The sequence below is a fragment of the Musa acuminata genome, chromosome BXJ3-7 (genome assembly GCF_036884655.1).
Source record: "Musa acuminata AAA Group cultivar baxijiao chromosome BXJ3-7, Cavendish_Baxijiao_AAA, whole genome shotgun sequence".
Classification (NCBI taxonomy): domain Eukaryota; kingdom Viridiplantae; phylum Streptophyta; class Magnoliopsida; order Zingiberales; family Musaceae; genus Musa; species Musa acuminata.
The window spans coordinates 8440846-8464805 of record NC_088355.1 but is presented as its reverse complement, the minus strand read 5'-3'; the positions used below and the strand labels follow the sequence as shown (position 1 = coordinate 8464805).

The 23960-nt window shown below is 37.2% G+C and overlaps 2 protein-coding genes across 16 annotated transcripts; both read right to left on the bottom strand.

Annotated features, from left to right (window-relative positions):
• Positions 1-240: 240 nt before the first annotated feature.
• Positions 241-12725, bottom strand: LOC103991403 (uncharacterized). Of its 10 annotated transcripts, none has more exons than XM_065160775.1 (11): positions 12543-12725; positions 12093-12206; positions 11833-12015; positions 11597-11696; positions 11476-11527; positions 10318-10360; positions 9031-9183; positions 5673-6577; positions 4429-5603; positions 2464-3825; positions 241-523 (listed from the first exon to the last, which is right to left on the bottom strand). In XM_065160775.1, the coding sequence occupies exons 2-9, from the start codon at positions 12149-12151 to the stop codon at positions 4441-4443; spliced, it is 2658 nt and encodes an 885-aa protein (XP_065016847.1). In that variant the 5' UTR covers positions 12152-12206; positions 12543-12725; the 3' UTR covers positions 241-523; positions 2464-3825; positions 4429-4440. The 10 variants fall into 10 exon arrangements, with proteins under 10 accessions (XP_065016847.1, XP_065016842.1, XP_065016843.1 ...); XM_065160770.1 differs by having other exon boundaries at positions 2464-2895; positions 3021-3825; positions 4429-6577; positions 12543-12724; XM_065160771.1 differs by having other exon boundaries at positions 2464-2895; positions 3021-3117; positions 4429-6577; positions 12543-12724.
• Positions 12726-15146: 2421 nt separating this feature from the next.
• LOC135643337 (protein FAR1-RELATED SEQUENCE 5-like) lies at positions 15147-23456 on the bottom strand. Of its 6 annotated transcripts, none has more exons than XM_065160163.1 (8): positions 23313-23456; positions 23039-23207; positions 21360-21462; positions 16931-18817; positions 16795-16854; positions 16364-16511; positions 16174-16277; positions 15147-15550 (listed from the first exon to the last, which is right to left on the bottom strand). In XM_065160163.1, exons 2-6 carry the CDS (start codon positions 23110-23112, stop codon positions 16428-16430), a joined length of 2208 nt encoding a protein of 735 aa, XP_065016235.1. In that variant the 5' UTR covers positions 23113-23207; positions 23313-23456; the 3' UTR covers positions 15147-15550; positions 16174-16277; positions 16364-16427. The 6 variants fall into 6 exon arrangements, with proteins under 6 accessions (XP_065016235.1, XP_065016233.1, XP_065016236.1 ...); XM_065160161.1 differs by having other exon boundaries at positions 15147-15539; XM_065160164.1 differs by having other exon boundaries at positions 15399-15539; positions 16398-16511.
• Positions 23457-23960: the final 504 nt, after the last annotated feature.

The following is a 23960-nucleotide window of genomic DNA, read 5'->3' as shown; positions in this document are numbered from 1 at the left end:
TTTCTTTATGTGACTATGTGCTGCGTTCCCGTGTTCTGTAGGACGGGTTCTTTTGCGGACGATCCTTGTCAGGGGCCAGTTAGAAAACGAGTTTTCACTTCCTTCATGATCAAGGTGGATCCTGGTATTATGTTTTTGATTAAGTAACTCGATGGCCCTCAATTATTGATCCCACTCACTATGTTATATACTTCATTCTTTGTTTTAGTAATGAAGCCTTGCCTGCCATAGAGAGCTAAATGGTGGGAAAAGACCGTAGCACTGCATGCTATGGCTTCGTATTTTCGTAAGACAAGTGGTATATTAATTTGAAAACAAATAACTAAGAGTGCTCGATTTATCTTTGTTGAAAGTATAAACGTCTTCGCCTACTAGTATCAATTCAGAACCGCTAGCTGGTGATGTCTCCTTTCTTCTGTTCCAGATTAAACCGTACTCACTTGAGAATCCGGATCTTATCTTGCAACGAGTAGACTTTGCTTTTAACCCACAGCAATTATGGTGACACCGATTGGATTTTAACCTGACAGCAATTACAGCATCACTTTGGTTGTTGCAAAATAACAGGCGAAATAAGCTACCAGTAGAAACATCATATGAATGTAGACTGCTTATAAGAATGAAAGAGGGTACTAATTTTGTACAGATTGACGGCGCATATTTTTCCAACCACAGCATTTATAGATTTCCTTAGCACATGAAGATATAAAAAAATCATAAAATATTTGTTTTCTTATTTTTCATACTAATTTCAAGCATCTATCTCAATATTCTTATTTCAACAGTACAAACCCTTTATATTCGTTTTTTTTTTTAACTACCCAGTCAGATTCATAAAATGTCTTGGATTTAACAACAATCTCATTTTTTTTTATTAATCACAAACCTATTGATGAATAATATATTTATCAATATCTACAAAATAAATAATTCAAGATATTTAAGATTTTTTACTTAATAAAACTTTTTGTATATCCAACTTAACTATAACCTCAAAAGCCTACTCCCAGTAATCATTAAGATTTACATCTCATATATTTAGCCTTAATTCTAATATCTTTAAAATATAATTTATAAGGGTTGTCTTCATAACTTAAATTTAGAATTAGTTTCATTTAAAATCTCATCTATTAAAACAATATCATTAGTAAATAAATATACCAATTAGGTTTATATTGTATATGATTGAGTGATAAATTTGCTCGTATTAATGCAAAAATGTAATCATACAAAACTCATTAGACACACTTCTGTAATCTAACACTAATGACTGGACAACCGTACAAATCTTTTACATCGATAGAACTTGTAGTTGCATATTTCTTTTCTAGAACACAGCTAAACTAATTAATTAAGGTAATAAAACGAAACACATTGAAAACAAAATCATCAACATATATTCAAAACAGAAGCTGGATTTGAATTAGGATCAATCAATTTGCATCTCACACATGCAATGAATAAAAGTTTGTGGTATATACGAATGGAATTATGATGTTTAACAAAAACTATCTATGTTGTAACAAAGCCAGAAACAGAAAAAGAACTGTCACATAGACTATAACAAGAACATTTATTAGAATCAGTCTAAACTAATTCCTCCATTGGACTCTTATTCTACATTTATTCTTGAACAGAAAAGAAAGCACAATCTAAACAACCTAATAATCTCTCCTAATATGCATGTGAAAGCTAAACCAACATTTACACCAGCAGTAATGAAAAGATCAAGCTTGTTACTCATTTCAGGCTTGACATTTAATTTGACGAGAGGTTCTTCATCTAGAAAATTTAGTACATGGCATTCATTTAATTTGACGTGAGTTCAAGCTTTAATGGAATACCAAGGTTACCACGCTACTACTGATAACATTTCTAAATATCACCAGATCCCTTAATGGTGAAAGTCATATGCGTCAGACTCCCTTCTAATTGTTCTAAAAAATATTTTGTTTCTATTAGTATTATGTCCTGCGAAAGAAAATTATGTCATAATATCTTATAAAGATTAATGAATGAAAGGTCCACAGGTGACACCAGTTTGCTGGCAGTCCTTTAGAAAGCTTAACATAAGCAGCTTGGGGTAAGCTTGACGTTAAATTACAACGCCTGAGCTAGAATCAATGGATGGAGTAGTTTTACGTTAGACTGGTCTTACCATCTCAGCTAATTTAAGCCTCCACAAGCATTACGCTGAGCTTCAGATAAGCAAGTTCCCACTAGCTTGGCTCATTTATACCCTTAAAAAGTCATTTCCGGAAATAGGCATCACTCAGTCTTAAGAGTCATTCAAATTGATTGCTTAAAATCAAAAAGATCATAGTAAAAGCAAGAAAGATGACAGAAAGAAAAATGCAATTACAGCTCGAGAATCAAAGTAATCAATCAGTTAAAAAACAAAGAGTAACACAATCACATTAATCAAAGAACAATAAATAAACAATTAAATAGAAAACATGATACCTCTCAACTCAATTGGACCCATCATTTGCAGAAAGGTAGCCATTCTCTTTGTCAAGCCATTGCATGGATCTGCTGCTACATCACAACCATCTGTGTTGTCATCACCTTTAAAAATTGTTGAGAGTTGAGACATACCCCGTGCATCCTCTCTCCGCCACCCGCGGCGCCCCCCCCCCCCTTACATACCCATTCTTCCTCCAAATCCATGTGTCCTAGCTGGGATGCATTAGCAGCAATGAGAAACTAAGCACTTCCTTGATTCTCTCATTGGAAAAGAATCAGAGTCCATTTGATTCAACAAGTGGGAATTCCATGAAGCCAAACTTCCTACAAGTGAATCTACATAAGCTTCAATATCTGATGCCTCATGTGCATAAGAAAATTTATGATGTATCCATGATGAAGCACCTTCTAGTGACTCTTGTATGTTTCCTGTTAAAATAGCAGACATGGGTGAAACAAAACTAGTATCATATTCCACTTTTGAGACAAATTTGAAGTAACTAACTTCCCAATTCTTGCATGTGTGGCAAAACAAAACCAGTATCATACTCCACCTTTGAGACAGATCCCAAAATAACTAAGTTCCAAATTCTTGCATGTGCCTTGGCTTGTTGTCTAACTCAACATGAGAACTGATGAGGCCAAGTTTCCCTGCAGAAAATTTTCTCTTCAATTCTTCTTCATTTTTAATCATGTCAGGTGAATCATCTTCCTGATCAATTACATTTTGGAGATCCTTTCAATTCTTGTGTAACCCAGAAAGCATAATCTTTAAATTTAGTCATACCAGCCTCTGAATCAGGGCCAGCAATATTGACTCAAAAGTGGTTTGGAGTTTGGAATACTGCACCTTTCTGAACTTCTACAGAAACTAGCCTAGTTTGCTCCTTGGAATATCCATTATCAGAAATCAGAGTTGAAAGGATCCTTGGCGGGACTCCCTTTCTCTGGATTGTGATTTATGTGGCTTGTTCTCATTAGCAAGGTTCTTCAGTGATGCTCTTGCTCCAAATACAGGTTCTTTGCTGCACTCATGTAGTTATTCTGCTATTTAATGATGATGACTTTGTGTTTTTCCCTCAGAAGTCAGATAATTTAGGAGCTGCTTCTGCAAAAGGGTTTTCATTTTGGGTACCGGATCTTATGGGGGCTGACCCGAGATTATGGGTTGATGCTATTGATGTTTGATGGGTGGAGAAGACAAATTTGTAGCACATCAAAGCATCTTGGAGAAAGTGCCTTTAGAATAGATATCAGTGGATAAATCATCACTGGATAAATCACAGCAGGACATTTCTTGTAAAGTATTAATTTGTACAGATGTTCTGATCTTGTTATCATCAGTAGTCTTCAGATCCTCTGATAGAATCAATGATGAAGTCAAAGAAATTGCTAACCCAACGGTGCCAACAGGGGAAAAGGAAGCTAAAAGAATTATATTTAAGATAAGCACAATTAAAATAGTTATGATGCACTTACTTTTATGCCCTTTCTCCAAGATAGCTTCACATCAAAAAACAACAAGATAATGTCCTAATTATTTGGGTTTGGCTACAAAGTCTTTTCTGGTCATAGAGCTCTATGCAAGGCAAAATCTCTTGTTCATACTAAGAAATGACCAAGAATAACCAAGACAATTATTTCTTTTTTTATCACTTGAGAGCTAGAATAATTATGTGCTAAACACTTTGTTTTCTCATATTTTATGTGTTAAAATTGAAATCCATGTGCCTAATTTACAGCATAAAAATCAAGACCACGCAATAATTTTCTCAAACACACCAAATATTCTTATGTTTGATCACGAACTTGAGCATGTACTTGAAGCCAATCTTGAAAACCTCTGAACATTAGTTGCAAAATTAAAAGCTAACCACCTACAGCTCGAGTATGGTGAATTGAGACAAAATTGAAGATAGAGATTTTTCATTCAGGAAAAACAGGAAAAAATTAAGTCAATACCTGATATTTGTTTCATAAAACTGAAGAACAGCTAAAAGATCTCAAATATTGTCCATTAGCAGATCCTATAAATTTAGCTCGCATCTCAGCCAGAGTATGTTCTAGGTTGTCACGCAATGCTTTCATCTTTGCTTCTTTCTGAGGCCTTTTTGATTTCCACTCTTCTAATAGTTTTGCATTCCTTTTTTGCATATATTTATCATAGAATTTCCCTCTAAAATCATCTGATTTATTGTCAAATCCTTGGCATATGTTATTATCAAATTTCCTATTATTTACCATATTTGACAGCAAATTAGCATCAAATTCAACTTCCTTCTTGGAAGTTTCCTTCACAAACTTCCTCTCAGGCAATTGAACTGGAATTGCATGTCCTTTCTCCAAAGCCTTTACATGATCTTTGTGGGCATCTGAACTCCTCTGAAAGGTTGTTGCCTGATCCTTCTGAATTCTGAGCTTGTGTTCAGCAAAAAGGTTTTCCAATTCATTAGCCTTCATTTGAAGTTCATTGTTCAGCTTTTGATTTCCTCCTTCAAGTGAACTCACCATCTGAATCTGCTCTGCTGAACACGTAGAAGGTGGATCAAGTAACTCCATGCACTCTTTTGCATCCCTCACTGGAAAAACAGGCAAACTATATCTTTCAGAGTGTGTTGTTTCACTCTGAAACTTGTTTGGACAATCAGAAGACGATGATTGATCCTTGAAATTTATACCTAGGTGACCCAAATCTCCTTTTTCCTTGACTAGAATGGGACCAAAAGGTTGCTCAGAAACAACTGTTCCACTCGAATCAGCTCCCACTGGTTTACTTAGAGGTGCCCATTGGGGGTGGGACTCCAAATATATGCCTGATATAGCTCTTGAGTTAATCTGAAAATCTGATGGATCTTGGGTTCCCACTTGAGCATCATCAGGTTTTTTTGCAAAAATTTGGAGTTGGGTAGATAATGTTGGTTGATATTTCACTCGAACACCATCTGGATGTGAGGAGATCTTCCCAGTTCGAGTCCTGGAACTTTCTTGATCTCTCAGCCCTGCTTTTTCCTCTGCTGCTAATACAGATTGTGATGTGGCTTGCAAAATCACATGGTTGTTTGCTTGGACATAATCCACTGAGGTGGTTTCAAACTGTGGGTGACGGACGGCATGACATTTCAATCCAGCACAATTACCTGATTCCAAAAAGCCATCTTGTTGGGTGCCAAAAACATCTTGATTATTTAATTGACAAAGAATCTTACCACTTTGGCAAGCAGGTATTATATGCTTGATCTGCTCCTTAGGAAAGGCAGGTTCTGATGGGGTCATCAGGGTCTTGTCAACTTCTTCCTTGGCATGATCTCTATCTTTAGATAGAGTTTGGAAATGGGGATGAAACTGGCAAGGTGTGATGGCTATGCATGCTTTAGGACTCAACTGAGACTGCACGGTCATTGTATCTGTCAACCCACTGGTCACTCCCTCTTGGATTCTATTGCTGGATTGAAACTGCAAGTTTGCAGATGTAGGAGTTCCAGAAGCACTCCCACCGTCTTTCTCATCATTGAAGCTGCTACAACTGCTGCTGCTAAGATCTATACTCATGTCACTAGCAGCAGACCATCTCCTCAATACTGACTTTTCTGAGACATCAGAAGGGATTCTCCTAGGTTCTCCTTTTCCTGCCACTACCCTCTTAATTCCAACAATAGTGCTGATATTTCTTGAACTCACAGACTGTTCTTTCTGCTTGCTCTCAAAGAGACTGATGCGATCCTGCACGCTAAGACGCCTAGAGCCTCCTTCATCCCGTTGAGCTGGCTTAGTGAATGATGCAGCAGGAATAGAGTCAACCACGTTCCCAACAGTTCTATCCACAAAATGCTGCTGGATAGGTTTGAGTTGTGGATATGGGCACAGCAACTCTGCTGTATTTATCTGTGCCGGTTGGCTATTGTTGTGCTTGTGGAGATGAAGACCCCCACCGTCAGGTGGTTTACCACCAACCTTGGGCTCATCTTCTGGCTCATCTAGTAAGACATCTGAGCCAGAGGAGGATGAGATGCCAAGGCTTTTAAGTGGCAGAGGCAGTGACCAAGGCAGGTGCTGAAGACTAAAAAGATCAGGGTGCTTTTGGCAAAGTGAAATGAATTTAGTGCATGCCTCACTGTAGCCATTTCAAACAGCACCAATATCATTACTATCACCAAATTATCAGGTAAAAGGGAACAGAAATTGACAAGAACAAGAAGAGAACTTGGCAAATTATTTTGGACTAATAATCTCCAACATATAAAAAGATAAATCTTTGAACACTTAATAACTTCTAAATAAGTTTGGAAAAAGAAAAAGAAGTGGAAACTTCTTGTGTAGTTTGGAAGGTTATCATGGGTAACCATACTATATAGTATATACTTTCTACATATACATCTCCCAGCAATTCAAATTAACTTGCATCAAGAATGATTCATTTTCAATATTCAACCACTACCATATCAATAAACATACTATTACACACAACAAAAATATTCTTCAGCTCATTCCCAACTTAAGACCATAATTTCTGGAAGAAAGTAGCCCGAAAGTGATGGCTAGTTGTTCTTTTAAGTATTATGTTTCTTTCATATGAAAAATCATTTCTTAAAAGGTAGCTGCATTGGACATCATCCGAACAATGTCTGAGACAACACTCGCATGATAAGATATGACCCTCTTATTAGGACTTTCTCCAATTCAATAAGAAAAATGCCTCAAAAATGAAGGGAAGAAAGAGATTAATTATTTTAAATTAAACAAATTCATTGCATAAAAGAAATAATCAATTTCTCATGCATGCCTCAAGAACTTACAACCACTTGTTTATATACCCAATTAAGAGGCTTTGTGGGGGCAAAAAAATGCATTTCTGAAAATATCTTCTCAGAATCCGATCAAAATAGACCTCAAAACTCTTAGAACTCTCCAAATATGACTTCTAATTGCTAAAAAATTGTTTAACATATACTTCAACCATATTAGGACTATTGGACATCAAAGGGACTCTTTTTTTCTTTTACATGACATCAAAGAGACTGAAAATTGAACTTCACAATTGCCCAAAACATCAACTAAAATTAATAACGAAAATACATCCAAATTACTAAAATAGAAAAAAGTAAAACTTATTACTGATAGGACAAAGTCAGAAAACATGATTAACCCTTGTTTTTTCTAACTCGACTTTATTAATCATTTTCTTATCACATTTATGTTTATAGAATAGAAGGTAAAATAAAGGATGAGCCCTAAGGCTTGCATCCTTTTAACATAAACTATGATCATACTATGATTCTTATACATCAAATAGACTCATGATACGAATCTTCAAACTTTCTAAAATAAGAACAAGAATATACTAAAAATGAAATAAAAATATAAATCTAAACCTAACTTTAGTACTTGGTAAGAAGGTCTAATTTATCATAGTCTTTTCTATTTGATAAAAAGAATCTTGAGAAAAAATTGCTCTATTTCTCCTTTCCTATCACATATCTGGGAGTTTTCCTTTGATTAAGACACTTTGTACCAAGTGAAGTTAAACTCATCCAAGCTAGATAAGGTTCTTTTAGGTTACATTTTGCTGACAAAGCATACCATACTGCTGCACGAAGCTGTGGAACCCCTTGATTAGTTAGAAATATTGATTAGGGGCCTAATTAGCCCTAGCTATGTCAAGAGCTGATGGAATGGGGTCTAAGATTAGGCCACATCATAGCATCACCATAGTTATAAGTTGGCCAATGCAACTATTCTGCAACAGGAACCATAACTATATGACTAGGCTGCATCACTCAGCATAAATCCACCAGGCCAAATTTCAAGGTGGTACATCTTAGAAATAGCAACCCGTAGCACTGGTTATCCTCCATGAGAACTTGGATTGAACAGTTGCACATGTCCATGTATCGTCGGTCCAGTTCAACAACCCAACTCAAAGATCACATGATCCGGATCACTTGGGATGAGATAATATGTTTGGTTACATGACAAGGTCAATGGGATGGCTTCTGTTTGGATAAATATAAAGCAGTATATGCATACAGCTCTGATCAAATTGAAGAGACAAGGCCCCTCCTCTTGTATGCTTCCATGGGCTACCAAGGAGACATCAGTATCATATATATCAACATGAATTCATCTTAAGACATTAAAAATGACTACCCAACTCATCATGATTAACAACTACCAAGTGATTATTAGTTAAAATGGATGTTTGATGCAAAAAAAGTGCAATCGCCTAGGACAATTAATCATTATCCAAATGGTGAGTCCAAAAACTTTGCCATAAAATTCTGGCATAGATGTATACGCTTGTGGAACAATCTAAGCAATCGTGTTTCTAATGATTGTGAACTGGAACCAAGATGCACAGATTTGGCATGGCACACATCTAGTGAGAATTTAGATAATTATTTATCAGTGTAAAAATAAGCATCAATATCAAAGTATCAGATCTGCAAAACTGCATCAGATAATATTTCATTTCCTCCAACATCAAACCAACACATAAGAAGCAAGCTAACCATTTTTTCCTTTTGGCTGAGCAGAAAACAACATTATGCTGAGAGCTTTGTAACTTACTTTAGGTGATCTGCACCAAAATAATCTGCAAAATGAAGAAGCTCTAAGACATTTTTAGGGGTAAACCCATTAGATGATGCCCAACAACAAGCTTTGGTCAGATCCTGCTTAACTGCAACAAGCCGCACTTCAATGGCTCTAAGAAGCTCATTCCTGAGTACGAAAAAGTAGGGAGTATATTGTCATTACCCTTAGCGCATACAGAATGTCATATCAGTTGATGAAAAATGGTGCTACTGGCAATAAAGTCAAAAAGATATGAATTAGACACCAGTAGGCTGCTGAATTTCTGGCACAGGAAAACAAAAACAGTGCATGAGAATAAAAAAGATAAAAGAGAGCGAAATATATGAGAAAGAGAGGAGACAGGATAAATTAGGGCAAGAAGGCCAATAAAAAACCTTTCTTCAGTAAAATAAATGTACACCCTGTTGATTCTCCCATAGACCTCTTAAATGGACCAATAGCTCCAATTCCTACATGAATTTGAACCCTTTTGGCACTATGATTAAGGAGTGCTTGAACAGTGATGAGAACAGGGTAATTACATGGACATTTTTCAACAAGAACTGAATTCCTAAATCAACTGCAATACTGCCATAGATAATGAATGGAATTCCCTATTGAGAAAGTAGGGAAATAGAAAGGCAGAACCTTAGCCCAATATTACTCGATTTCTTTTACGGTTCTCAATTTCGAAGTGTACAGCCCGATACGGGTGACACATACCGGTCCAAGAGGATACTGGTACGTGGGCTGCCCTCTACCGGGTGGTACCAATGTTTTGACTGGTACCGAGGCATACCGACCGGTACTGCCTCAGATTTCGACCGTTACCAAGGCGTATCGATCGGTACGCCCTAGCGTGATAGATGAAGGTATTTTTAAGGTTTTAGGGTGTACCGTCAGTACGCTCTAGCACACCGATGATACATACCAGTACATACTGTACCGAGCAGAGCTCGGTACGTCGGTATAGACCGGTATTCAAAACCCTAGTTTCTTTAACATAATGTTTCACCTATCAAACTAATCAATGATGCCATTACTATTTGTATAAGGAAGTCCATTAGAACTGATAAGTGGGGCATAGAAACAACAATAATGTAGATTACATTTGTATTATTTAATAGCTTTCATATTTGCTGTGTGGTGAATCTCTTGCTCAGAAGTACAAACTTTCTCAAGGAAAGAAAATGAAAGCTACTTGAATAAGATAATACTAAATCCATCAAAAATTTGACATCATTCTGGCTTGAGCCTTTGAGAATGAGAAGGGAAACTTACTTTGTTATATCCACAGATGCTTCTGTAGTTGTTCCATTTTCACCTGAGTAGAAGTCCAAAGAGAATTTTGTATTAACATGTTGATACTACTTATACAGAAATACCTTCAAAAAAATGATTTCTTAGAATAAAACCACCAAATGTTTCGTTGTAAATTAAGATGCTTAGGATGTTCCACAAGAGAGAGAGAGAGAGAGATAGCATTACAATCTTACAGATCATACAAAATTAACATCAGAGATCATTTCAAAAATAAAAGTATTATTTCATACCAACATTAAATACTGATACATCTTGTCATGTTTAATTATATGCATCAATTGCAAGAATAGGTGAAAGAATGTAATAATGAAAAAAAAGGAGGTCTGGGGAATACCTTTAATTCCCAATTAAGAGATCTATCCAGTTCTTGTTTCCACAAGTAGGCAACCATTGCTATACATTCTAGGGCATGTTGCACACTGAATGTTATTCTCCTTTACCTCCGGTTTAAATAACTGTTACTTAACAATCTTCATATAAAATATAGACCCTTAACACCTAGACCACACATCTTCTTGATCATAAAGTTTAGAGAAAAACAATATAGGAGATACTAATTAACAGTCAAGCATTGGATAAAGTTAAACTAAATTTAAAACTATTTTTTCAAGTAAACGTCAATGGTGAAATGACCACCTACTTATATATGCTGATTTACTTGCTGTCAAACTTTAAACAACCTGCAAAAATTCTTGTCTACTAAATTTTCATCATATAGATACTGCATATATATTATATATGCATGAGAACAAAGGTGCAAACCCAATATACAAGCTGCACAATCATAATAAAGGTAACACTATAAATTTCTAGACAATTAGCAACTATGGAACTTAGCTACTTTGATATATTAGAATGGCATGGCAAGGGAATGGTAGAAGTATAAACATCCGTTAGTACTATATTCTTTAGCATGACAAATTATCCTGCATATAAAGTGTGACTTAGCAAGGTTATTCAAAGGATTGATTAGAAGAGTATTGTTAAATAATTTTCAAGCTTTTCTTCAAATTCTAGGCTGCTACTCTCGCAGAGAAAAAGCAATAATAAAGCTAGGTCAAACATAATTACTCATCAAGAATTCATGATACTGTAATAACATGCAAAAAGGCATACCCATTGAACCAGAAACTGGAACTCCTGAGTTCTGAATAGGAAGGTTATGAGGCTTCAGAAAGATGACACAAAGGAGTCACTTATGAATCCAACAAAAGAGGAACAGCATGAAGTTCATCACCTGCAAATATATTTTCTTGGCCCCTTCCAGCTGTGACATTTCTGCATCAAATGTATTGACAAATTCCAGAACCTCTGGTTCACCAACGAATCGAACAAACCTGTAGCAAGGATTTGCCAATAAGAAATCTCTGCAAAGGATTTTGGAAACCACCCGCCAAAAAGAAACATAATACATTACAGGATAAACCTAACCATCCAACAAATAAGGATTTTATCAGACACTCTATGTCCAACCTTTCGACGGTTCCTTTCTTAAACCATGTTCCATCTTTCGTCCTCCTATCAACAATAAGCTTTATCGAATCAACTGCCTCTGCAGATTGTTCTTCTGATACTTTCAAATGGGCGAGGAATGGCTTCAAAAACCCTGAAGCAATTTTCTCGGTTTTCCCACCTCCAGATACGAATAATTCGCACCTGCAATATGTGATATTATTCCAGAATAAGGGAAAATTCACCGATGACAAAAAAAAGATCAAGACAGCAATTCTCACCGCGAGCGTCTTGGCGAGAGCTGGAATAATGCATGGTCAAGAAGAATGTCGGAATCCATCTCTCGATGTCAAAATGCTGCCTCCTCCTCCATGGTCCGCCACCTCATGAGCTCCCTGTTCCAACCCCCAAACCATCAGAACCCTACAAGAACTCAAAAAGGGAAACCCAAATCACATCACAAAAACCCTTGGGAAACCCAAAACAACCGACATCAAGATCGAAAGATTTCTCAGATGCACCAGAAGAAAACCAGTACGGCATCCAACTCCCGATCGAACCCCCGCCGAAAAAGCCAAAATTCTTCCACATCCATGGCAAAGAAACAAAGACCCCCATCTGATTAAGCCCAAAGTCCCAAAACGCCAACCACACGGAGCATCAAGAAACAAGAACCAAGAACTCCCCCCCACTGCCGCACCCAGACCCACCGGATCGCGCCACCAACTCACCTTTCGTCCAAGAAGGATCGATCCGCGAGCTCGATCTCCAATCTATTCAACCGACGAACAATGAGAATCGTACAGGCGTCGGTGTTGGTGGTTTCCGGTTCTCTCTCGTCTCCTCTCTCGGTCTCTATATATATACTTGTAGGATACGAGCGATGGAGGGAGCAAACATTGAAACGAAGAAAGGAGAGAGAGAAGACGGGAAGAGATCGGTTGGAGGGTAAACAATAATTACTAATAGTAAGTACTAATAATAATAATAATAATAATAATAACAATAATGAAGAAAAAAATAACATGAGATATAAAAATATCCATTATTCAATTATTATGATTAATAGAATTAATTAATTGGCTGTCATGGCTACCTTTGATTAGCATATCATACATATAGAGAAAAGGACAATTGTTCTTATCCAAACACTGTTATTATTATCATAACAATCAATCTAAATTAAGGCAGACGATCTCATTGTTTAATGATATAACCATCATTATAATAAAAAAAATACTAGGCAGGGATTATAATAAATAAATGACAAAGAACTATTGTTTAGTTGGATAGGAATAATTTTGTCTTAATCCATATTAGTTGTTGTCTTAATCCAACTAACTGTTATTTAATGGAGGATTATGTGGCTTAACAATCAACAATTACCACCTGTAATGCAAGGAAAGATTTGATGGCTTGGGAGATAGATTCATCTCCAATAAATATGATGATGGAGTGTAACCACACAATTAATATGACCAATGAAGAGTGATTAATCCATAACAACCAGCACTGATCTTAAAAATAACTACAATTAAGCATGCAAAGTTAGATCACATAATCCCATCCATGTCCTTGATGTCATTGTCATGTCAATCCTTCCTATTATCCTATTAGCAACCTAATCAAGGCTAGCTAACCAGAGTTAATATGGTCAGAAGGGGGCAAATAAGAACACTAAATATATAACATGAAAGAGAGAAGTAAGTACAGACTTTATATACTAAACATGAAAGCAGGATATCTCAAGGCCTTTTTCACAATAACAAGTGTGTCATGTTTAAATCATATCAACTTTGTGGATGGACTCTCAAGAATCCATGGGGTGTCTCAACTGTTCTGCTAAATTCTTTTCACTCACATGATTTGTGAACCACCAAGAGCTTTTTGTATTGAAATGGTAAAACAAAATGCTGCAGAAAACCTCATCTCCAAAGGCTTTTGTGAGACATTATTACCATGGCAAGTGCCAGAAGTTTTCCAACAGCATCAACATCCACCAAACTACAATTGAAGACCAAGAGAATCATTATCTAGGGAATTTTATTAGTGTTCTTAAATCCATCTCATACTCACCTTTTATTCTAGGCTCTAAACATAGATGTCTAGTGTATAAAGCTTGCAAGCTTGCAAAACCACAAGGAAACAAAAGCCAAACATCTGGGTCATGACCCAATTATAGGTGGTTTAGACAAAGGTGTAGTGCAAAGGAGAAGCAAAGGAGGTATCAATGCATGTCCCATTCAAATTGCTAGGCATGTGGCTGGCTTACACTGACAAGAACAGAGGTGAAGACTTGAGAACAAGAGTCTTAACAGTTCTAGCTTCAATCATCTGCCACAAGATGGTACAACACTTTGAAGGATGACTGGGCATAAAAGGAAGTTTCTTCATGAGACATGTTCTGCTCACATGATCACAGACTGTGCAACCCCTTGATGAGTGAGACTAGTACAAAAATAAATGATTGATTGTGATGCAATTCAATCAGGCCACTGGATAGAGATCACAATAATTGGATATGTTGTTTGTCAGCAATGAGCCATTCAGTGAACTAAAGCTAATTTATGATTTCACAGTAATCACTGTAGATGATTCATATCTCCACCAACCAATGCTGCATCTATATCTTCAAGTGGCCATAACCAAGTCTCTTGAAGTTTGGTGATGAAGAGGCAGAACCAGTTGAGCTTACTTGCTCACAGGCCACCATGGTCATGCCAAGCTAATAAGGCAGAGGTTTGAACAACTTTGGAGGGTCCAAAAGAAGCTATAAAACATAGCAAGTTGACTGTCACCATAGGGCAAGAAGACTCTTAACCTTTTTTTTTTTTCCTTGGAGACTATTGTGAGGCTCCAAGAACAAGGTTGTGTATGTATTTGACTTTTTAGGGCCTGTACTGTTCAATTTATGTGCAGCTCCTCTTTTATTTAAGAAGAACAAAAGAAAAAGTCTTACCTTTGATTGGTCTTCAATTTCTCTCAACCTTTGGTCCAGGAAAACTTGCTCATAAATAAAGTCTATCTATACATACATATACATATATACATATGAACCAATGTAACCTCCATATCTTCTAATCTAGACTCATCCTGCTAACTCAACAGCATGATACATAAGAACCCCATCCACTGTTGACAGTATATCACATTGGAGCTTTGTCCAACACTAGAAACCTGATCTCGGACCGAAAAAGTAAAGGATGAGAGTTTACAGTTCCCCAATGACACAATATGATTCCTAATCATCAATTCCACAGTCACAGTTCCTCAATGATTTAGTATGAGTCCCAAATTATCGTTCCATATGATTTCCAACTATCATGCAGAGAATCTAGCTGCAAGGAAGGAATTGGGAATTCATTGACCCAACTCACAACTACAATCATCAAGCATGTTCCTTGTTGTCATAGAAGCCACTGAATTGCAGTTTACATGGTTCTACACTCCTTATGAAGCTTTTGAAACCTTTAATATTATCATGGGATCATTATATCCCTGACTTCTGTACTAGGCTCCTCTTTAAGCATTGATAGCGCAACTTACACTCCTTGTCATTACAGAGCAGATCAAACACCATCCTCCATTGTTATCGTCAATGTTGATCTTTAAGCACTCATTTATCTGGTACATAGCATCATCCTGATAACGTAGGAAACCTTGCCAACAGCTTGCCTGTTCATATGCCCATGTCTTCAGATAGCTCGATGGGTGCTTGTCCATATGACCTGCACAGAAGCTGTAAATCCTTAAGAGCACAAGCAAATTATTCCAAATGGATGAGTCACCATTAATAGACACCATCTCAACTACAAACTGCACCCAACTATCTTGTTAATTGCTATGAACTTAATCAAACATTTTTCTCCAATTTCAGAAACTGCTTTTAGAAGCCAGTGAGATCTATTTTATACCAGAAAGATCTGAAAAGTACGATAATAAACCATGATGGAAGCCGAGGAAATTTTAGTTGATTGAGTTGGGATCAGTCCAATATGAAGAAACAAGAAGAGCATTCAGATCAGACTTTCTAAAAGATGAAATGACGCTTTCAAAAGAGTCTCCTAATGTACTAATGCAGGAAAAGATGACTGCTACAACACTAATATTATCCATATCAAAGACCAAAAATAATCTCCCCAAACTAGATACGCCAATCAAATGCCCAAGTAATAACACCATTTACAATATATGTCTCCATGCTCAAGCGTATGGCAAACTAATTAACATAACCGTGAACATGAAACCTAGGCATAAGGCCAAAGTACAACACTAGCATCCATGACAACAAGAATATCTGCCATGATGTACGCAGTTTATTTACTATTTGCAGGGGGGATCATTTTGTTATGTCATCTGTACCCTAACACGATTCTTATCTCAAGGCACTTCAATCAAGCATCCAAAAGGAATTTCCATGGGATACTGAAGACCTTGCGCCCATGTGTTTGTGCAGCAAAAGCAACCTGAACCCACAAAGCAAATCATGAAACCCATGTCAGCCAATGGAGATAAGGCAATACCATCATCTGAATCTAGATCATAGGCTTACATCACTTCATATAGGAATTCTAAACTACTCATACTCAGGTAATTCAGACAGAGATCTGAATGTCTCAATGGCCTTCATCATTTGTCCGATTGTTCACATGGGAACTCCCAAGAAATGCTGGGGAGTGCATACTTGCAGCTGAATATCCCTACATATATCATATTGGAAAAACAATGCTCATAAGCTGCAATCTGATCCAACTGCAAATTGAATACAAACAGAATAACTGCATGGTATTTTCCTAATCATTATCCTAGTGCAAGAAAAAGCAGATATCACACCAACATTGTCACAAAGCACCAATATACCGAGGTTCAAAACAACCTTGTTCATCGTGTAACAAGAATTTAGATCGCAGATGTATAGCATCAGAATATACACAATATCAATTTCTTTTTTTTTCATTACAAATTTTAGACCACAGTTATTACCTGATTTAACTGAGTGCTGGCAGGAAATGAATGTTGATGCAAGTCTGAGACAGAAGGATCCTGCAATTCAATTAAGCCATAAGCTAAAGAAAAGGCCAGGATCAAGCAAGCCAAATTTTACCCTCAGTGAACTTACTTGACTAAATTGACTTGAGCCATGAAAACCCTGCTGTTGTGAATAGGATGTCACTGGAACAATCAGGGATGAGCTTGTGGGGGTCTTGGGATCACTCTCACTTGTAATCACCCAATTGTTGCCTTCATTAGAAGACTTAGCATCCTTTTTCCACCTCTTTAAGAAGTACTTAAGAGGCAATTCTTTGATGTTTCTGAAGTCGAGCACCTTTAGCACATGACAACATTGAATCCCCACAAACTCAAACTTCTTACAACTGCAGTAGGCAGAACAATCTCGAGAGTCAAATCTAACATAGTGTTCTTTGGGTTTATCGGTGACAGCAACTCTGTACTCATATATACTCTCAACCTCACCACAACCAAACAACATAGAATCCATGAACATCTCAAACTCCTTCCTAAATATTTCAAAGACCACAGGTGTATATAGATTTGCAGCTTGTTTGAGCAACTTTGAGGGAGGTATTCTTGGGAAGCTTTGACTAGCATGGAAATCAGCTTGTAACTCTGCATAGCGATGTTCATCCAACACTCTCTCATATTGCTTAAAAAAGGATAAGAGGTCTAACTGAGGACTCAAGTATTTCTTTAGCACGCTACTCAAGCTTTCATTCTGCAGAGTGCTTTTCATGTCAGCACAATATATGTCTCGACCATAAGGTAAAGCCCATTTGTCCCTGTCCTCAAATAACTTGCCTAACCATTCATTATTTTTGAGATCATATTTATCCAACATTGCTCTCCATGCTAACATGAATTCCTCCTCTTCCTCGCAATCATAGATACACTTGCTAAAATCTTTTGAAAAGGTTTTTGAACCTTGGAATACATGATTTAGATTTCTAACAGCATTCTGGTAAACATGCCACACACAATGTCGATGATTAGTGCCTGGCCAGACTGAAGCTACTGCACCACTTATTGCCATGGATTGATCTGTCAATATGGTCTTTGGTTGCTTTCCACGCATCCCAATCTTAAAGGTCTCAAATAACCACTTGAAAGAATCTATTGATTCATCATACAGCAATGCAGCACCAAATATAGTTGTTTGTTTATGATGATTCACACCAAGGAATGGTGCCAAGGGCCTACCATATCCATTTATTTTGTAAGTCATGTCCAAGCACACGACATCACCAAAGCAGTTAAAGTCCATTATAGATTTTGAGTCTGCCCAGAAAATGTTAGTCAATCTATCATCCTCATCTACCTGAATAGCATAGAAGAAGGAAGGGTCATCAAGCTGCATGCTCTGCAGATACTTTAGTACAGCTCCAGCATCACCCATCTGCATGGCTTTCATTCGCTTTGATCGGAGGTTATTCTTGTAATCTGCAGGAAGAAACATGACATTTCTAGGGCCGCCAATTGGCCTTGGAGCAGTCTCATTGGTAGATTTTGGAGTTGTCCCAGAATCATCTGACAAATCTGCTTCAGCAGCCTGAAGCTCAATGGTTATCCTTTGAGATCTTAACATGTGTGTTGTTGAAGGTGGTGCTGGCTGATGGTTGTGGTCTGCTATAAATTCTGTTATTCGGTATTTACCACTTGGTGTAATTTTAATGGTCATTCGTGCAGGGCATCCTATTCTTGTTTCTGGCCTGGGCCTCTTTACTTCTTTTGCACCTTTTTTGTCCTTACGAAACCCTTGTCTTGAGCAAACAAAAGTTCTAGATCTAGTAACATTTTCAGATGATTTATCCGAAGAACTTTTTCGCACACTAAAACCAACATGTCCAGCATACTTATTGTAGAACTCATATGCCTTCTCTTCGCTTTCGAATTCCATATCAATTTCCGGCACCAATTTTGCCATTGTGACCTCACTCAAAGGGCCATTTGGGTCAACCATTCTCCTCATTTTACCCTGTTTATGCAAACTCTATAATGGTTCATCAGCTTAGAAAAGAATTTGGGGAGACAGAAACAGATCAAAAACAGTGCATGGACGAGAATGACGCTAAATGCCCATATAATTGAATGCAGTTACTCAAGAACTTCAAGAAACTAGCAGTTCCTAAAAGCTATATAAGTATAAGAGCAAGATACGAGAGACACAATAAGTAGATTAAGATTTGTAAAATGCTGTTGCCCTTGAATATGAAGAAGTTGGCCAGGTGGATCATAGACTGATAAGATAATCCAAGCTATTCTGGAGCAAGAGAAAGTAATTTTGTTGGTAAGACTGGGAGATGTAAGGATGGGTAACACAGAATAAGAAAATATGAAAAACAGATGACTATTGAAAAGATTTGATAGCTTTCTTTGTTATGTCTTGATCCACACTCTAAGTCCTGGTATTAGCTTGGTGTCTATTTTATATCATGTTTTACATAATCGATCAATTTCTGTAAGGTTCGATTAATCTAGACTAAGATTGGCTACATTTGCTGCTACAACTTGCGATTTAATGGGAGGGTACCTGTCTAGTGTCTTAAATTGGTTGCGATTAGACAGGATCAACCAATCCAAGGATTAAAATCTCAAACCGATGCCAATCTTTTGGAGGTCAGACTGATACAGTATCTTTATGGACCGACGTACTGACATTCAATATGGATTAGTACTGCCTGGACCAAAGAGAAAGGGAGAGAAGAGGGGAGGCGGGGGGAGGAGGAGGAGTACGCAGAGGAGGTGGCAACCACACATCAGGGGGAATGAGGGGACAAAGAGTTGAAAAACAAAAGACAGAGAAGAAGAAAAAGTTAAATTAAAGAAAAATAAAAACAAAACAGCTGTTATAAGTTTTTTAAAAAAGATAATCAATACTACATGGTAGGCTTACCGCTTTATTTTCTTCATACTAGTTTGCTTACAGCTTGGTAAACCAAATATCATAAGCTCACTGCATAATACAGTCCATATCGGATCAAACTAGGTAAATTTTCCAGGTTTACCTCTCAATTGGCTGTAGGACCAGTAAATATCGGTCGATACCAACCAGTATACATATTGTATTTTAGTCCTTGAGTCAACCTACTTGAATCAGCTTAGATCAATTAATCATAGATAAATTGACTAATTCCAAGTTGATATTAGGAATTCCCATCAAATAACAACTAGTTCCATTTGCTCTTCACAATCCCATTAGAGCCAGGCATAGATCCTCATTCAACTATTAAGAAGAAGAAGAGCAAGAGGAAAAAGAAGAAGAATAACAAGAAAAAGAACATGTGGGAATATGCACATACTTTGGTGCTTATTTTAGTATTATCTACTGAATTATATTATACATAAAACATGTTTAATCGACTTTCGAACACTATTTAATCCATAATATTTTATTTAATAGATCTCCATACTTTCGTTTTCTTAAATGTGGGACATGGATTCTAGATTCTAGCACAGGCTCCAAAACAGCAAAACCAATTCATAAGACTCTTAAACCTAATCATTTTCTCTAGAACTCTGTTATACGATACTAATTTCATCAATTTAACACAGACAACATTAGTTTAGTGTGGTGTACCTTCCTCACTTACTCTAGGTTGATGGTTCAAACTCTCATACTACAAATTGTAGCATTCACAAGTTTCTAGATATCTCAGTTGGTAAGGACTTGGTAAGATTATTGCAAGGTCCTAGTATCAAAACCCATCTTCAACACTTACCTTTGCCAAAAAAAATTAAAATCTGTCAATTTGCAGCTATGCTACTGCTTTTCTTTAGCAATCCATGCATTATCTAGGTTTGTTATGAAGGAATCATAAGTAACATGCAATTTGAGAAGCATATATTGCAATTTCTCATTGAAGTAAATTTCTGCTACGTCTGGCCCCTGTTACTGCTCTGATTAATATTTTTTGACATATATTAATATTAAATTGGAAATCTACTGAATTAGAAGGCTCAATGTTTGAACAACATTATAAACTTGATTGATCTGAGTTATAGATTCTTTCATTTGTTGTTCGTCCTGCTTCAGTTCAACTTATTACCAAAGAATAAATTAACAGTAACCCTCTAGGATGTTTTAAAATAGCCATCCAAATAACTATACTTATCAGGCGCTTATATTCCTGCAAATCATGTCTAGTTTACGGTCTTTCCATGTTGCGTAACATATTAATTAGTCTCCTTGGTCCCCGGGTCCACTCTTCAAAGGTCTGCAATAGCTTTAGCAAGTCATCGTCTTTGGTCCTGCATTATGTGTCTTCAGGGTGAGACATATGCAAGCTGTAGGTATAGCCTCATTTGCAAGTTAAATGATGGATACTGGTTAAGAAATTTACAAATGCCAAGTTAGATCTAATATGCATGTGTATATGCCACATCTTTGACGTTCCAACTTGTCAAGAATAATGACGCATTATTTATGAAAGTAATATATATATAAGGAAAATATAATGCTGAACCAAAAAGATTATACAAGTATCTAAACTGAAACAGACAAAAGAAAGAATGAGAAAAATTGAATTAACTACCTTTGTCCAAGCAATCCCACATGCATTACAAAGAGTCCTTGGTCCCTCGGGCCCACGGCGCATATGTGGTGTTGCATTTGCACTAATGCCACACCGAAGGCATCTGAGCAAGTTCAATAGACAATTAAGTGATCACACAAGATATGGACATAAAGGCAGAAAGCATTCATGTAGAAGATTGTACATTTCTTCTACAAACATGTACAGATTCAGATGCTAGATCTTACTGTTCCTTTGGATGCAATCATGTGCATCTTCATATAAGAGAATATAGCTCATACTGTTATCATGATAACTGAGGAGACGAAAAGATAAACATGCATGAAAATTTGCAACATCATAGTTTGTTCTGCCAACTGCTGTTTTCTTGCAGAGAACCAAGTTATACAGAAGCAATATAAAAGTGAACAGAGATATAATAGATACAATAGTGAAAGTATCAGATGGCTGTCACACAGCTAGTCACACTACAATATTGCCAGACACACATCATCTAGCACCACTTGCTTTATTGTCAGGTTTCTTTGTCTTGCAATAACTGCTAGCCTAGAAATCTTTGTGTCCTAGTAGGTTTCTCTCACCGGAATGTATCCTAGCCAAGAACTTAAATATTTCAGGCCAGTTGCAACTCATACAATCCTTTCAAAATCTGCTGGATGATACCTTGATCCAGTGAATCAATTCTTACAGATGAAAAGAAAGATAATTCTTTCTTATCACAACCATATAATGAACATCTAAGAAACACCTATACCGGGTACATCTAATAAGACGCTCGTAAGATTTTTATTGGATATGTGTCGGATTCAAAATACAACAATGGTAATCAGTCAGTCAACAAAAGAATCTTCTTCAAGAGTTTGAGTGACGGGAACCAATAAAATGTCGTCTACTCCTAGGAAATGTTTGGAACAGACAACTTTGTTTGACACTTTGTCAGCTGTTGTAGTGCCCAAAAGGAACAAACATCACTCTTAAGCATCCATTTTTTTATAATTATTAAAAGGACAGGATAGTTTCAGAAATACTTAACAATACTTAGCGTACAATTCTTGGTAGAATTTTAATTCACTTAGATGTTGATCGTTTATATCTTTTGTATTAAACATTAATCTGAAAATAAACTGATGATCTTACTGCAGCAACAAAAACAATTGATATCTTATGATCATATCTATATTGTTGAAGTAATTATTATGAGAGAAGTTTCCTTCATGATGAATAGCTTCAGCTTGCTACTTAAACCTGTTATTATTCATTGACACACCAGATATGTTGCATTGCGTCCTATTTTTTCAAGATTTTGCACATCATGTATAGATTTCGTCGACATAAATTTAGCAAAAACAATTACCCATGCAGTTCAAGAATATTTTACTTAGCCTCCGTCTTAGTTACCATGAAACTAGTAAACACCTCTATATAAATTAAATTAAACGTCAATGCAGATCTCCAAGAATAAGGGCGAAAAAAAAAAGGAAAAGAAACAAGAACTGTATTCAACAAATCCGGCAAACATGTACAACAACTGGATTACGAGACAAGTTTCCTTGCAAGATCAACAGTCATTAACTGGGTCCATCTACCAGGTTCAAAATCTTGAACAACTTTATTTTTCTACTATTTCATCAAGAATAAAAAATAAAAAGAAGCTCCGAAAGGCCAGATATTTTACGCACCTGGGAGGACCCTCGGAACCATCGTTGCCGGTACCGTCGTGTACGACAAGATCCTGCTCTTGCTCGAACTGCATCTGCGTATCACCGTCGCCTCCGCTCCACTCGCCACCGTGTTAGGGGTTCACCAGTGCGCCCGACTCATCTCACCCCTCCCTCATACTAGCCATTTCTACGTAAGAAAATGGGGGAAATAAAGGTCTTTTTACCTACAAGAATTGGGGAAAAACGTCGCACGACAAAATTTCTACAGAGAATCGAACTCGCAAGCCCTAACTGAATCTTCATACGACGTAAAACGCTTCGATCCGTCGAAATTAGGGTTTCTTTTTTGGTGCAAAAACCCTGAGGAGGCGGAAGAGGCGGAGGGGGTCGAAATGGATCAGCTGAGAAGCGTCGGTTAGCGAGACGCCAAACCCACAGCGATGAGATGCCTCGGCGGCTGACACGCGGCACGGCACGCTTAATAAAGCACTCTGTCGAGTTAGTTATCGACACCTGTCCATTGCCAAATATTGCTACGTATTTAATTTATTAGAAAATTAAAATCTCGATCAGTTCCCTCCAAGAAAGGGCACTCCGAATGCAAGATATTTATATACCATTATGAGAATTAACTATGTCCGTGGCATAGTCTGACTCGAACACCATTGGACGTGTCTTTGGACCCAAGTCCGCGTCATAACGCGGCGCTGCTGCCCCTCCCACAAATAAGTTTAGGACACTCATCTCGTGTAAACCCAAAGTGGATCTTGATCGAAGTAACACGTGGCAGTAATCAGGACGTTTAGGAATAGTGGGTTTCGGTTTGGGTGTGGAGAGAAATATTAAAGATGGGCACGTAATCGCGCACGTTGCGAACTTTCTTTCGCACACGTTGCCGCGGCGTTGCTCGTGTCTTGGTTCGGACCACGCCCGCCTCGCG